This window comes from Equus quagga, chromosome 10 (assembly GCF_021613505.1).
Source record: "Equus quagga isolate Etosha38 chromosome 10, UCLA_HA_Equagga_1.0, whole genome shotgun sequence".
Taxonomy (NCBI): Eukaryota; Metazoa; Chordata; class Mammalia; order Perissodactyla; family Equidae; genus Equus; species Equus quagga.
Genome location: NC_060276.1, coordinates 108,649,978 through 108,666,115, shown reverse-complemented (window position 1 = coordinate 108,666,115; position 16,138 = coordinate 108,649,978). Strand labels below are relative to the sequence as shown.

The 16,138-nt window shown below is 40.6% G+C and overlaps 1 protein-coding gene across 7 annotated transcripts in view; it reads left to right on the top strand.

The window, feature by feature from the left end:
- Positions 1–16,138, top strand: part of CDKL5 (cyclin dependent kinase like 5) — a 178,711-nt gene that overhangs the window by 146,574 nt on the left and 15,999 nt on the right. For all 7 annotated transcript variants that reach the window (XR_006890306.1, XM_046673367.1, XM_046673366.1 and 4 more), the window contains 4 exons: positions 4,039–4,190; positions 9,090–10,056; positions 13,979–14,080; positions 14,367–14,472. Coding sequence is in view for 6 of the 7 variants with exons in the window: in XM_046673367.1 (XP_046529323.1) it covers positions 4,039–4,190; positions 9,090–10,056; positions 13,979–14,080; positions 14,367–14,472 (1,327 nt within the window). In the remaining variant the exon portion in view is untranslated. The remainder of the gene's footprint in view (positions 1–4,038; positions 4,191–9,089; positions 10,057–13,978; positions 14,081–14,366; positions 14,473–16,138) is intronic.

Sequence of the window (16,138 nt, the reverse complement as noted above, 5' to 3'; positions counted from 1 at the left end):
GGTGAATAATGGGGGACTATGTCATGTTAAAAGGTATGTAATTTATTTAAAATTGCCACAGTATCTGATATTGTAACATTCCATCTACATAAGACTGTGAGATATCTAAATTATATTCTTAAAATGGACAGAATAGCAATCTAAATATAAATAACTAAATAATAAAAAAATTTATTCACCCCTGAAGAGCTGCTCAGGCATAAAGTTTTAAAACAAATCTGAAGATGAATGTTGAAAGAAGAGATTCTAACATTTCTTATTTAAGGCTTCCCATAAGATTATTTTTATCAGTGAACCTAATTCTGCTCTTTTTCTGACTTGGCTGCTTCTCTCCAAGACAGATGGGCTCTTTCTGGCTCTTTTGACACAGCAGGAGCACTGCCACTAGCATGCCTGTGCGCTCCTCTTCCTGCTAGTGCCCCCGTCCGCATCTTCCTGCTCTGGACTACGAAAACATGCTCACCATTTTCTCTTCAAGTTTTTCTTTCGCAGTGTACCGTCGGCCCCTTGAATGAGAACTATTCTCTCATGTTTCTCCAGCTTTCATGGCCGCCAGCCATGCATCAGCAAGTGCTGGTTGTTTGATAGTGGACCTTCAGAACCCGCTTGTTAATAGATCGATTTTATTTTCTGCCCAATCAGCCAGCCATCAAAATCAGAAACGCTACACTGTGCACAGAGCCTTTAAAGGCATACTTAGCACAGTTGGAAATTGCCGAGCAGCACTCTCAGAACTTTGCTGTGCTTTAAACTGTGTTAATCTGTGTTCCAAGGAACACTGTGTAAATAGGTGTGGGGGCAGAGGTGGGGGAGGGAGGCACAGCTTTGGGAAAGGCCACATACCATATAACCTCTCGTAGAGATTCACGATATTCATTAAGCTCTAAAGGCTTTCAGAAATCCTGCAGTAAAGAAGCATTTTTGTCTCATTCAACATTTCCCAAATTTAATTAAATACTGAATACTTTTTTTTTATTTTATAAAACTCTACAGCACTAGCATTCTTCTGAACACAGATTGAGAGATGCTATTAAAAAAAGAACCCTCAAGGCTCTTTCAGGTTAATTAGGCATAAATTATCTTTTAAATCAGTTGGGTTTTGTCAATATGTTCTTTCATGCAATCAATATTTATTTATCAGGGCCTTAATTATTTGGTAACTTTTAAAATGTAAATAGAATAAAGTAGAAGAACTGAATTAAATACAATTTCATGTTTCCTGCCTTTTATCTTTTTTTGGTTAAAAATAATTGAACTTTTTTTGTTAAATTATTACCAAATATAATTAGCAAATGTCAGTGTGGTACCTGGTAAAATCTAGCACAGATAAAGGTACAAAGATAATCTGAATCTTTCTGCATTTATACCATTTTGGAAGTTATACAGTCTAATTCCTATTCCTTTAATATATTTACCCTTAAATTTCTTTGACGTTAAATAAATGTTCTCATTGAAATGTATATTCATACAAATTATGTGTACATCTCAGTTAATTTTTATAATGTAAACATATCTTTGTAACCCCACCAGATTGAGATATAGACACTTATTAGCACACCAGAAGTCTCCTCATGACCCCATCCCAAGCTGTACACCCCTGCCACTCCCCACTCCTGGAAACCACAATTCTGACTTCTATCACCAAAGATTAATATTGCCTTGTTATCATTGAATCTTATATAAATAGAATTATTCCTTTTGTCTTTTAGCTATTTTTGAGAATGAATTTGAAAAATAAATAACACCATTTATCCTATCATGATGAAATATATTCTCTATGCCATTCCCTAAAGCAGATTTGATAATTTTGTCCATATATAAGTGCCTGAAATGGCCATCTCATCCTGCATCTGTTTATACATATCAGTCATTTTGGTGGGGATACAAGTTGCCAGAATTAATCCAAGTCCCTAATAAAGAACAGTTACAATAATTATATGGGCTCTGTTTGGGTAGGAAAAAAAAAAAACGATAATAATGTTGTTTTTCCCCCCGCATACTGAATTTTGAAACTCTTTACTCAGTAAGTTTTGTACTTTCCTCATAATGACTTCATCTTTCCAAGTAATTTGAAAATTAACAGCTGTATTCATAAACATAAAAATAGTTCTTTGTATGTGCAGTAACATCTTAAAATAGCTCTTTAAAGCTAGTAGATATTTGGCTTCTGAAAGGTCTTATGTACTACTAATTTAAAATACTACTCAGGGGCTGACTTTCCTTTGTTTTTAACTAGTATTATATAGTAAAACCATTTTGATGTTAACTGTTTTAACAGCCAGTGAGACCAAAACCATTTTATATATCTCTACAGTTTTTATTTTCTAAGAAGAAAGAATTGGGATAATTTTAGAGGTGTCTGAGTCAACACAAATGTAAATCCACTTGCATATAAGCAGTGGCTTGGGTTACTGGAATCTTTTGACTCCAAGTGAATGTTTCAGTATATGATAGGATCAGAATTCAGATTTTCTGTGGCGCTAGGTTGAAGGTGGTATTGGTAACAAATCTAGGTGTGCTCTTAGTGTTCAACAGTGGATCACAAAGAGATTAACTGTGGGCAAAACCAATGAAAGTGAGCTAGAGATGGATTTGGGAATGCTGGAATTTCACCCTTCTTCCTTTCTCTGAGGGAGAATGTCCATCACTCAAAAAGCAAATTTCAGTGTGGTCTATTGCATTGTGTTAGGTTATGTTTCTTTATATATTTGCTTAATTTTTCAATAACAATTAATTTTAATAATGATTCACCTTTTAAAATCTTGTCCAATTACTTAGATAAATAATATTAGAAGAAAACATTTTAGTTGTAAAAAATCTAATATGTGCAGCATAAAAGGATTAGTACCTTAATGAATAAACAACATTTAGAAATAAATTAGAACAGATACACAAACAGAAAAATAAGAAGGAATATAAGTAACCAATAAACAAAAAATATTCAACCTCACTAGTAATAAAAGATGTGAATTAAAACAGCTGTGAGATACCATTTTTTAAATAATTTATAAATACTGAAAAGTACAATAATGCCTATTGTTGATGAAGGTGCCAGAAAATTGGCAGACTCTCAAGTGCTGAAGGGAGTCTCATTTGAGACAATGTTCCTAGGGGGTAATTTGGCGACACATAGAAAATAATCCTTAAAAGTTTGCATGCCTACCAGTTCCATCTCTAGGAGTTTATCTTATAAAAGGGACCATGGATGTATGCAGATGTTTTAGGTGTTCATCACAGCATTAATTATAATAGTGAAAAGTGGCAGCCATCTAAATGTCCAACAGTAGGAAACTGGTTAAATAAACCATGGTATATTCACACCACAAACTTCTACATGATCATTTAAAAACGTGTTGTAAAGTTATTTGTTGCAGCATTGTTCATAATAATAAAAGAAGGGAAACAACTGAAACGTTTATCATTAGGGAATTGCTAAAAACAGCCTAAGGTACAGACATAGAGTTGAAGCTCTTTACTGATATGGAATGATCTCTTATGATCCATGACCAGTGGAAAGAAAGCTAAGTGCAGGCCATTGTGTGCACGCTACTGTTTGGGTAAAATAAAAGCAGATAAAAATGTGTATAAAGTATCTGTGAAAGGAGGCACAAGAAACTGGTAACGTGGGCTGCCTCCAGAGAGGGGGGACAAGAGAAAGATGAAGAATGTATATTCTTTCATGTGAATGCATACTTATTTAAAAATATATTTAAAATGTTTATGTTGTAAAAAATGTTTTGATTAGTAGACGAAAAGTACAAAAGTCGTGTGTATAATAAAAACCAGATTTTGTAAAAGAAAATATATGTGTATGATAATCGAAAAAGGGCTGAGAGGTCCTATCCCTAGAGGACAACAATGGGAAGACTACGGGTGATTTAGATGGCCCTTTTAAAAAAATGTTTTGGACTAAACTGTGTTTGCTAGATATTCTGCAATGACCATGCATTTCTTTTATAAGAAAAAGAAATAAGGTTTTTATTACAATTTAAATTTAACTTTGTAATGTTCTTTCCAATCCTAATTTTATTTCCCAAGAATTTACTGAAGTTGGACCCAGCTGACAGATACTTGACAGAACAGTGTTTGAATCACCCTACATTTCAAACCCAGAGACTTTTGGATCGTTCCCCTTCAAGGTCAGCGAAAAGAAAACCTTACCACGTGGAAAGCAGCACTTTGTCTAATAGGTAAATATTGCCTTTTAAGGAAATACAGATGCAGTGTTGGTCTTACAAGTAGGTGGAGGAGGTGGCTGCTTAAATGATACAATTAGAGAAAAGAAGGAAAGCCCTCTTTATTCAAAAATATCTTCCTTATGCTTATTACATGATTCAGAACCGCAATTAAAGAGCTGTGTGGGTCTTAAAGACTTTCTTCTCTTTAACAAGTACATTATGGAAACCTATGCATTCCTTGGGAAAGGTAGCATGGGTTAGCAACTAAGGGGGTTTCTAGCCTCATGAGCTAGAAGATTTTGTGTAAATGGCACCCAGGGGTGATGCCTGGAGGAAGAAGGGTGGATGAGGGCAAGGGGATTTCTGGAGGGAGAAGAGGATGCCAAACACAGGTGGGTGGGAAGGCACGTAGGGCAATCTTTGCAACTGAACCAGGTAAGTCTGGCTGTATAGAAGGGTCTTGTGTTTTTATTGCTCTTGTCTTTTAACTATTGAGTTAAGAAAGTTTTTTTCCATAAGAATAAGAATAGGGAAATAGTAGTCAGTTTGGTAGATAGCGATTAAAATTAGTGCCTTTTAAAATATAGCTTTTCAGCATAATCTTAAAAAAAAACTCTGTTTCCTGAGGGAAAAAACTCACAAGGGATTGGACTGTGCAATCAGGTTCTCTCTCCAGAACTGACGTTCCCTGATTCTCTTGGTTGCATTTACAGGGGGTCAGTGTGCTTGTCATGGTTTCTCTGTCTTCCTCCCTCTACCAAGAAGCTGGTCTTGTCATCTGGCGTTGCTTAGACTATAGGAGATAGGAAATAGTTTCTCTCATCTACTATTAAGAAGAGAAATAGAGGGGCCGGCCCTGTGGCCGAGTGGTTAAGTTCACGCGCTCCAGGGTTTTGCTGATTCGGATCCTGGGCACGGACAGGCGGGACATGGCACTGCTCATCAGGCCATGCTGAGATGGTGTCCCACATGCCACAACTAGAAGGACCCACAACTAAGTATACAACTAAGTACTGGGGGCATTTGGGGAGAAAAAGCAGAAAAAAAAAGAAGATTGGCAACAGTTGTTAGCTCAGGCGCCAATCTTTAAGAGAAATATAAAACAATAATTCTTAATATGAACCTTTTTGAATATAAATTTTCTTCCATTTTCCCCCAATTTTCTCTCCATGTAGAACAATTGTTCTTAATCCATTGGAATTTTGAAAGCTCAAGACCTGGTACTTTTTAGAACTGTGAGCACATCCGTAAATTGGCAGTAGCCACTTATCCTGTATTTTCTCTGCTTAACTGTGATGGTGTAATTGTGTTTTACAGCTCTTTACTCTCTTTAAAATGACTGGTTTTGGTTATTGTTTCCCTCACATTTTATAGACCATTCTTCCTGGTTTTTTTTCAAGGAGGCCTGGAATTAGTCCCAAATTCTATTTAACCAAGTTTACGTTCACCTTGTTGTCTGTTTCCATGAGATTTTAGTACACTGAGTCAAGGAATGGTATTCATCATTTGGTTGCTCCTTTGCATTTAGGAGGTTCACATTATGCCTGTGTCTTATCTGGGGTTACTCCCAGTTCAGCTACTTTTTTCTTCCTTCCACCTTGTCACTTGACTCTTCTAGTAGACATTTGCAAAGAAAAAGGATTCCAGTGATATAAAGTTCAGTAGACTATGATAAAGTTTTGATTTGTGCTGTAGTGATTAGTGGTATAACCCATACCATGAAAAGGGGCCTGTGTATTCATCCTCTAGTGACTCACTTGAGAGAGATCCCCAGTGGGGATTTGAGGTTCTCCCTGGGAACCCTCTGTAGGGATCTGACAAGGAGGATGTATGTAGTGATGAGGATATGGTTTATACAGGCCTTTGAGGAGTCTTCCCAAATCCCCTTTTCAAGTAAATGATAATAGAAATTATAAGTAATAAAAATCTCTGGAAGAATTCAGTTTTAGGTCTTGACAGTGTACTAAATACATTAAAGAAAAAGTCCTAAATGGTTTCTCTAGGAATGATCTTTGCTCAGTTTATGTGCATCTGGAAATGTCCTTTTCTCCACACTTGTCTATGGTCCATATTTCCTCCATGGAAGCCCTTCTTGTTAGGGACACTAATTCTTCATAGACCATGACTCCCTTGGACTTCCCAGAACCATTGGAGAGAGTTCACGGCACCATATCACCTTGGCTGCCACTTACACACTCCACTGACTTATCCCTGAGAGACACTCACATACCCTGTCTTCTGTCATCCAAGTTCACATCTCTGTAGGAGAAGCAGTGGGCTCTTGCATTACTTAGCCCCTGCCAAAGTTTCCTTCAAACTCTCCTGAGGTTCTGCTCGCCTTGGACATGGCGGGATGGTGCTTCAGCCTGCCCTGCCCTGCCCTCTCGCCAGTCCTGCTTTGCCAACCTCCATAAAAATGTAGCTTTGCATCTTTGATGTTTGTTTTGAAAAGTTATTTTAAGTAAAGAGATTAACTTTCTAACTATCTATGCTGCCAACCATTTAAGAAGGGTTTATATATAAAATCCTCTTAAGTGGTTGGCAGTTTAACACAGATTCCTTACAGTTGTGTGTCAAAGACATCTATGGAATTTTTGAAGCAGTTTTTTTATTGCGCTTTGGCAGAGCTCCAATTTGAAGACAGTTTGATACCCTTTCTACATAGGAATTATGTGCAAAGCTCAATGGCTTCAGATTAATGTCAAGATAGAAACTTTCAGAATAGCGGTTTAGGCTTTTTGTGTACACTTATGTCAACCGAAATCTGTAACAAATGTTTCTACCTTAACTTTATAGCCTCCCTTTTCATGTTAGAAGTTGTATCTTACGTTGCTGTGAATATGTTCTTTCTACCATGTAGGTTTGTGCTTCACATTGAAAGCAGTGTTTCCAAGAGTTTCAAAAGCTCTAGCAGCTGTCTTCAGTCTTCTCTCTCCTTTCTTGGTCCTCTTTGGAGCTTCAGATGTTTCACAATATCTGGATGTGTTATCTCTGCTATTCCTCTCTCTAGGCCTGAAGGAGAAAGGGTTGGAAATAGGGTTATGAGAACCCAGTGGAGCCAGGCAGGAGGAGCCACCCCGTGGGAGCTGTAATCTGGAGGGACACAGTTCCGATCTAAGTCCGGATGCTGATGCTGGGAAGGAGCAGGGAAGACAGGCTCCAGTCCCTTGCACTGCTAAACCCACCTGGGAGTTAGGTGGTAAGGGAGCCTGGGTGCCACAGTCTGCAGTGTTGGGCTCCTGAGGTCCAGGATGGGGCAGAGAGGAGTGGAAAATGGATTAGGGGTTGGGCAAATGGAGAATAATGAACACACTTGGATCTGTTTATGGGTGAGACTATTTGTCTATCATCGTTTGGGTTTTTGAAAAGTTGCCAAGATATTTTAGTTCCCGAGATCTAAGTTGACAAATGACTCAAATGGTTTAAAACCTGATGCCTTTGGGATACCGGGACTGTCCTTTATTGATCTGGGGATAGACTCTGTTGACATCATTTAACAGAAAGTGAAACTTTCCTTTCTTTGTAATTTCTTGCTGGGTTTGGGATCTGCCATTTAGTTGGCTCATATTTAAGTGACCTTATTTAAGGCTGCAATTCTTGTGACCGAACTGAGAGAGATTAGTGAGTGCATTTAGGAGATGAAGCCTTCCACACTATTGCAGGCTTGCTTGATAGCAGATACTTGTTAACACTCTGGAAGGTAGGACTAGAGGAAAAGGCCCTTACCTTTGATGCCTGAGCAATTGTGGGTTCTCATAGGGAAAATGGGAAGGCATAATTTCACAGATTGCCATTCTACAGGAAAAAAAATGTGACTTTTCTTCCAATTAGTATGTGATGGGAGCAAAACTCTCCTAAATCAAACCATCTTTAACAATAGCAATATTTGTAGCAAAATTTTCTGAATGCATAGTAAAGAGGGAAATGTGTAAATTATTTTTCATTTGAAAACATTCTCACCTATCTCAAACTACAATTTGGTCCTGTAAATAGTTACAATAGATCAAACTGACTTTGCTATGATGTCATTTTCAGCTTTTGAATAGAGGACAAGGTTTTCTTCTGGATTTATATTTTGTATTTTAAACCAAGTAGGGAATGAAGCTTTAAATCCTAAAGGAGGCCTCAGACGGCTTGGAATAATGACCTGTGAAATGAAGAAGAGAATAAATTGTGTCTTTTGGAGAGAAATTAACTCGTTAGACCCCTCTGGTCAGTTAGAGATGCGTTCCTGTTTAGCGCACCTGGAGGTGTCTGAAGTACCCCAAGGAGTGCCGCTTCTCCAAAACGTAGACATCGATCACCATGTTTTCCAACAAACCTCACCAGGCAATTTACATTTCTTTTTAGAGTGCCATTTTCTTTTACTGAATGCATTGCTGGGATTCTCATTGTTTGATGATACGGGCTAAAGACAAAAGAGACATTGGTGTCTATGACTGTATATCTCTGAGGCAGGCTGTAAGTTTTATAAATAAAAACGAAGTTCAAAGAACACAGTGACCTTCAAGTCTAAATGTTGCCTTCTGACATTCAAGCAGGCAAAAGAGTTATAGAGTTTGCCTACAGCTCAGCTCTCTTCTTCTTAACAGGCGTTCTATAACAAACACTCATGTGAGCACCAATACAGCAAAAGCATGTTCCCCCAGATTATCAGTTTGAAACTGTGTTGGCAGCAAGTTAGCTGAGCGTTTAAGGATGCCAAAATCATTTCATCAGGACTGGTGCTTTGTTGCAGTGACTTGATCTAAGGAACTTACTTCTTAGGGTTACTTGTTAATTGTTGGCACGTATTAGACAGAGTTTTTTCAGTCTTTGAGGTGTCTTAGGTATTTGTCCTTTTTTTTAATGATGCTTTTTGCGTGTCTGCTATTGAGGGAAACTGATATACTTCTCTTGTTTTTAACATAGAAACCAAGCCAGCAAAAGTGCTGCTTTGCAGTCTCACCACAGATCAAACAGCAAGGACATCCAGAACCTAAGTGTGGGTCTGCCCCGGGCTGATGAAGGTCTTCCTGCCAATGAAAGCTTCCTAAATGGAAACCTTGCTGGAGCTACTCTTAGTCCCATGCACACCAAAACCTACCAAGCAAGCAGCCAGCCTGGGTCTACCAGCAAAGATCTTACCAACAACAACATGCCACACCTTCTCAGCCCAAAAGAAGCCAAGTCAAAGACAGAGTTTGATTTTAATATTGACCCAAAGCCTTCGGAAGGCCCAGGCACAAAGTACCTCAAGTCAAGCAGCAGATCTCAGCAGAACCGGCACTCATTCATGGAAAGCTCTCAGAGCAAAGCGGGAACACTGCAGCCCAGTGAAAAACAGAGTCGACATAGCTACATTGACACTATTCCCCAGTCCTCTAGGAGTCCCTCCTACAGGACCAAGGCCAAAAGCCATGGGGCCTTGAGTGACTCCAAGTCAGTGAGCAACCTTTCTGAAGCCAGGGCCCAAATTACAGAGTCTAATACCAGTAGGTACTTTCCATCCAGCTGCTTGGACTTGAACTCTCCCACCAGCCCAACCCCCACCAGGCACAGTGACACGAGAACTTTGCTCAGCCCCTCTGGGAGAAATAACCGAAGTGAGGGCACTCTCGACTCACGCCGAACCACAACCAGGCATTCTAAAACGATGGAGGAGTTGAAGCTGCCTGAGCACATGGACAGCAGCCATTCCCATTCACTGTCTGCACCTCATGAGTCGTTTTCATATGGGCTGGGCTACACCAGCCCTTTCTCTTCCCAGCAACGCCCACACCGGCATTCCATGTACGTGACCCGGGACAAAGTGAGAGCCAAAGGCTTGGACGGAAGCTTGAGCGTAGGGCAAGGGATGGCGGCCAGAGCCAACAGCCTGCAGCTCTTATCGCCTCAGGTACAGCTTAGGACATTGCCCCGATCCTGCTCAGCTTGGGAAGGTGGTGCAGGGGTGTGAATAGTCAGTCTGCGATTTTCCCTACTGCAGGAGGTGGTACTTTCTCGATCGGATGCATTCAGGGAAGCAATATTTAAAGGGCTAATCTTTAAAAAAGAAATAATTTACTTATTTAAGCCAATCACTGAGTACTCAAGAGAACTCAAAAAGCTCGTTTTTAGAAATCTATTTCCTGTCTTAAATGTTCCTTTCTGGCATATTTTGTTGAGAGAATCCTATTTTGATTTATTATAGAATTTATCAGCTATATATGGGTTAGTTTTTAATTTTCTCAAAATTCGGTGTGAATTTATGGGGATTTTCTCTAATCTCTCCAAACCACATTTGCTTAAATCAAACCATTTTGCTAATACCTTACTTGATATCTTAGCTGAATTGGAAGTTTTAAATTTAACTAGAACTATAGGTAAATTTAACTTCAGGCCAGGATAAATGTTAATTTTCATTCTTTTGGGTTGTTTTTAAATCTCAGAGCAATGTTTTCAGCCTAATGCTTCCTCCGTCTTACTGATCTTCATACTCTAAAACTGACACTAACCTGTTTAAAAGAAGTAGCATTCATAGAACACATGTTTTTTAAATTCTGTTTTCGCGATATGAAACATTCACCTGCATCAAAGAAATGAAGGTGGGGAAAAGCCAATTTCAGAAGGAAGGTTTCATATAGGGAAAGTCCCTTTTAGAGGATATGAAAATAGGTTCATCAGCATGTGTCAGAACTCCAGGAAATATGGATGGAGTATGTCATGGGAGGCTTAGCAAGATGAGTGCTGGGGACGAGGAGGCTGTCAGTAACTCAGCAGTCAGTGTAGCAAGGCAGCTAAGAGCTCAGGCTGGGCAGCCAGACAGATTGGGTTGGTATCCTAGTTCTGCAATGTGCTTCAAGCTGTGTAAATTTGGGAAAGTGATGAAATCTCTCTGTGCCTCAGATTACTCATCTGAGTGTTGTGAGGATTTTACTCGGTGTATAAAGCACCATGCCCAGTGCCCAGCACAGAGTAAGCGTCGAACAGATTTTAGTTGTTGCTGCTTCTGTCGGGGCTGTTCTTTAGACGTTGAACACCTTCTCTGTGCTGGATATTCTCAGACACTCAAAAGAGTGTCTGATGTGGGGTTCTTGCCCTTGAGAAATTTATCTTCTCTCAGGGAAGATTAAATTATACATGATAACAATGAAATAATTAAGAACCAAATTACTACAGCACTGGCTATAAATAGGAGTTGGGAACAGGGAGAGATCATTGTGAGCAGGAGCAGTCAGAAGTGGCTTTAGGGGCAAATAAAGGTCTTGCTCTGAGCTGAGGTGTAGACAAAGGTTTTAAATGGCTAAAGAATGAAGATGTGTTCAGCCATTTACTGAGCAAGGCACCACGATAAGTTCTAATTAGAAGGATGAAAAAGATGTAGTCCTCCTTCACTTGGAGTGTGCGAGCTGGGGGAGAGGAGATGGCACACATTTGCCAACGGATAGGCCCTTCTAATACTGTGAGGCTGCGTGGCGCACTGTGCTGGAGGTGTGTGTGCCTCGGACAGAGAGGAGGAGCGCGGTCCCGGCAGGGGCTTGTGAGAGGCCTCAGGAGAGGAGGCATCTGAGCAGAGACTGCTGGGATTTAGCCAGGGGAGGAAAGCAGAGACGATATCAGGAAAGAGGCTCGAAGGGAGGGCAGAACAGAGCACTTTGAGGAAAAGAGGGTAATAAAGACATTAAATAGCATGCTGTGCTGTGGGGATTGCAACTTGTTTCACGTTGCTGGAGTGAAAAATGCCAGATTCGGGGTGGCTTTTGCAATAATCTAAGCATGAGATGGGGAGAGTATGTTCTGGACTAAGTCAGTTCGAGTGGGAAAACAGAAAGAGTGGGTTTTCAAGACACCTCAGAAGTAAAAACAACAGGACTTGTGAATTGAAGGATTCAATATAGGAAAAAGAAGCCTTCACGGTTTCTTTTCTAGGGCTTCTTTGAGAGTAGAAGAGAGGACTTTCGAAGTCACCTAATTCAACCCCTTTATTTCACAGATGAGCATGCTGAGGTTCCGAGAAGTTGGGTGGGTTGCCCAGGTTTACCCCACTAGTTCAGGGCAGAGCTATGATCATGAGGCAATGTCTAGTTTCCTAGGCCAGCACTCTTCACGCTGTCATGCTGACATGTTCAGGTTGAAGTGACCCTCGGCCCCTAAGCAGAGGTGTTTCTCCACAAGGTTGGAAAGACCATCTGGTGCCCAGGGGAGAAGAAGGGCAGGAGATACACACTTGCACATGGAGGAGATACACATGGCAGGAGATGTTATGATCGGAGTCAGACCAGTGGTCGGAGGAGCTCCCGAGGATCCCTCTAGAGAGAAGAGAACCTCTAGGGCCTAGAAAGATCTCTAGAGCATGGTAGCTGCCCATAGACGTTACATGGAGGTCAGAGCCAGGTAAAGTATGCTAGCATTAAGCATAGTGTAAACAGAGAAGAAGTAAGAAAAACAAAAAGCTATAACTTGGAAAAGGCAAATGGACTGGCTCTCTGAGAGTTCCAGAAAAAAGACTTTGTGAGCATGGTGGAAATAAGCTAATTATAAACAGCGACTGGCCTAAGCATAGATCCAACTGTTACTGAATTTTTAAGTCCAGTTTGGGAGGTACAGTGCCAAGCTGCAAGAAAGTACAAGTTTAAAGGCACAAAGATGGCAGACGGCTTGACAAGTAACCAAAGCTGTGAATAAATGGTGGGAATCATGCTCTTGCAAAGTCTTGTGGCCACCTTCAAGAGCAAGGGGACTGGGCTGACACTGTCACTTAAGAGTTTAGGTTAGATGTAAATCATGTGTTTTCTAAAACACTTTTCCAGAGGCCTTTGTAAACAATACAGGTGATAAAATTCAAATGAGATCTTGTTACAAAGTAGAAAGAAGAAAAGCTACATTAGTGATTTCCTGCCCAGAATCCTTTCATAGTACATTTGGGGAGTGAGGGGGAGAAAGATAGAATCATGTTTTGAACTTTAAATAAAATGTTTTTGATATATCACGAAAGGCTCAAGATAATAGTCTTTCTGTGTGTAATGTACGGATACACAATGCAGCTAACTCCTCCTAATGGCTTGGTAATTTTGTTCCTTAATCTTTTTTTCCAAGGGTAGAAAATGCTACTTTTCCCCTCAGTGAACACCATTGTGGACCAAGGCTGCTCTTAGCTGTGACTCACTTCCTTGAGAGAAATAGGTAGTGTCTCCGGAGATGAGCGCTGTCATGATTATGATTAAGAAAATACATGAAATATAAGTACTGTTATCCTTGGGAAGATGGAGAAGAGAACTCAAGTCCATAAGCTACAGTAGTTAGGGAATTAAGATAATACAGTAGTTAGTTATTAAGAATACTGATTCTATTCGTTGATATATTCAAAGAACATTTGTTTGCATCTGAATCTGCTAATATAAGACCTTCATGAAAAATAATTTTGGATCTGCGCAGTTCTTTTTGGAGAGCTCAGCCCAAAATCTGCTAGAGAAATTTTAGATTAACTAATAGAATCTCTAATTAGAGTGCTGCTCAGAACCATGACTATCTAGATATTAGGAAGAGGATTTTCTTTGTTTTTAATAATTAATTGAACTATTTTCAGAGAAATTCATTCCCAGCTCGCCTTCACTTTAATGAGAATTTCACTTTCCATTTGTGTGACATTTGTTTGACTTATTTTACATTCATCAGACGATTCACTCTTTTATGGGACAATTTGTGTTTTAGCCAACCAACATTTTTTATTTTAGCCATTTGAGGTACTGGTTCTACCAAATAAAGCCCCTGGTGATTGAGGTGATTTTCATTCTTGGGAACAGGGCACTCTTATAAATGCTTTTAAATTTGACTTCCAGCCTGGAGAACAACTCCCTCCGGAGATGACTGTGGCGCGATCTTCCGTTAAAGAATCCTCCAGAGAAGGACCCTCTTCATTCCATACACGGCAGAAGTCTGAGGTCTGAATTCTCCAGAGTTGCTGTCTTTTATGATAAAATGTACCTGTAAAGATAAATTGTAATGATGTCAAATGACCAATCTTTTAAAATGTGTTCATACTCCATCTCCTGCAAATAATTTGTACTTGCTTGTAAAGTAAGTGGTTTTCCTCAAGCCACAGTTCTGAATTTTCTCTTTAAAAGAGCCTAGAGTAAATTATAAACCAATTAGGCACTGTTCTAAGTTCACAGGCCACGTTGTCCATGCTCTGTCTTTTACTTTTTATAAACCTGTTTCCTGTCTCAGGGTGGATCATATCATGACCCTCACTCTGATGATGGCACCGCCCCTAAAGAAAATAGACACCTATACAATGATCCTGTTCCAAGGAGAGTTGGCAGCTTCTACAGAGGTAAGCCCGGCCCCTAGCACCCACCAGGGCCCTCTCCCCTCTCCCTGTCACTAAACCTCCAGGCTTCGCCCCTCACTACATTTCACTGCCCTGATTGCCATCAGACCAGCGTCGTTCTTGCCTGCGCTGTTGCCTTCCAGCACTTCTCCCTGCCGTGGGTGCCACTGTTCAGGCCCTCGTTGTATCTGACTTGGGTTCTTTGAGTAGCCTCTCAACTGGTCTCCCTCTCGCCAAGGTCGCCATTGAAACAGTCCCTGGAATGATCTTTCTGAAGCTGTGTTCTGACCCCACCCCTCATTCATTCAGTTAAGTCATAAAATATTTATCCATGTCACGTGTCTGCCTGACACTGTTCTAGCTTAGAACATGTCAGTGAACAAGACAGCCAAAGGTCTCTACCCTCACAGAGCTCACGTTCTCATGAGGAGAGAGCAACACTAAATGGAATAATTATATAGAGCAGTAAAAGGTAAGAAATGCTACAGGGACAAAAATAGAGCAAGGCAACCCATTGTCCCCCCAGACCCCCACTCCAGTCCTCTCTCTCTCACCTGCTGAGTCCTCTGTTGGCTTCCCATTGGCATCAGGACAATATCTGAATTCCCTAAGATGGCATTCCAGACTTTCCGTGTCCTGGCCCTTGCCATCCTCTCCAGCTGCTCCCCCTCCTCTCTGGTGCCCAGCCTGTGGGACTCGCATCCAGGCCTGCCCCTGTCTGGCCTGACATGCGCTCCTCCCCCTGCTTGCATAGCTTGTTTCTGTTCTTTTGAGATTCTACTTTGAGGTCCTCTGCCGTGTGATGTCTTCCCTGCCCACGCAGATGAAATGAAGTGTTTCCTCCTCTGTTCCACCCATGGTTCCTTGCCTAGGCCTCTAACATAACACAGACCACACGGCACTGATTCGTTGTCTGTGTTTCTCACAAGATTGCAAGGCCCTCAAAGACGTTAAGTTCTCTATCTTTTCCTCTTTTACCCTCATTGACTAGCACACTGCCTGGCAGTTTCATAAACATTTGTTGACTGAATGAAAGAAAGTCTTCAAGTGTACTTGCACAACCTTAAAAATGTACTTCAGTGTTTAATAGACAATGAAAACATGCTTCGGGGGCTGTGTGGATTTAGGAGACATTGACAGAGAAAGGCATCTCCTTTGAGGAGCTATGTGGTAATAAAGTGAGAGCCCCTGGGAAGCCCCAGCCCCTAGTGGATAGACTGACGCCAAGCCCATTAGGGTGGGGACAATGTCCTAGGTCCAGGAGGCTCAGCTTCTCAAAGCCTTCAAGGGTCACTACTACCTTCTACAGCCGCTCATGCCCACATTGCCTGGCTTCTCACTATTCTGTTGATTAGGGAGGACAGCTGGAAAGAGGCAGGAATTGGGAGGGAACATGGAGAACTGCTTGGTCATTTTAATTAGGAACCTGAGCTAAATACATGCATACAAGTGTTATTTAGGACTAAATGTCTATTGAATGATTAGGCTACTCTGTTCTCTCCCAGCCCCACCTTTGAAAAAAGCATAAGGCATCCAATATGCCTTTTAATGCATTTCTTTCTTTTTTCTTTTCTTTTTTTTTTTTTGTAAGATTGGCCCTGAGCTAACATCTGTTGCCAGTCTTCCTCTTTTTGCTTGAGGAAGAATGTCACTGAGCTAACATCTGTGC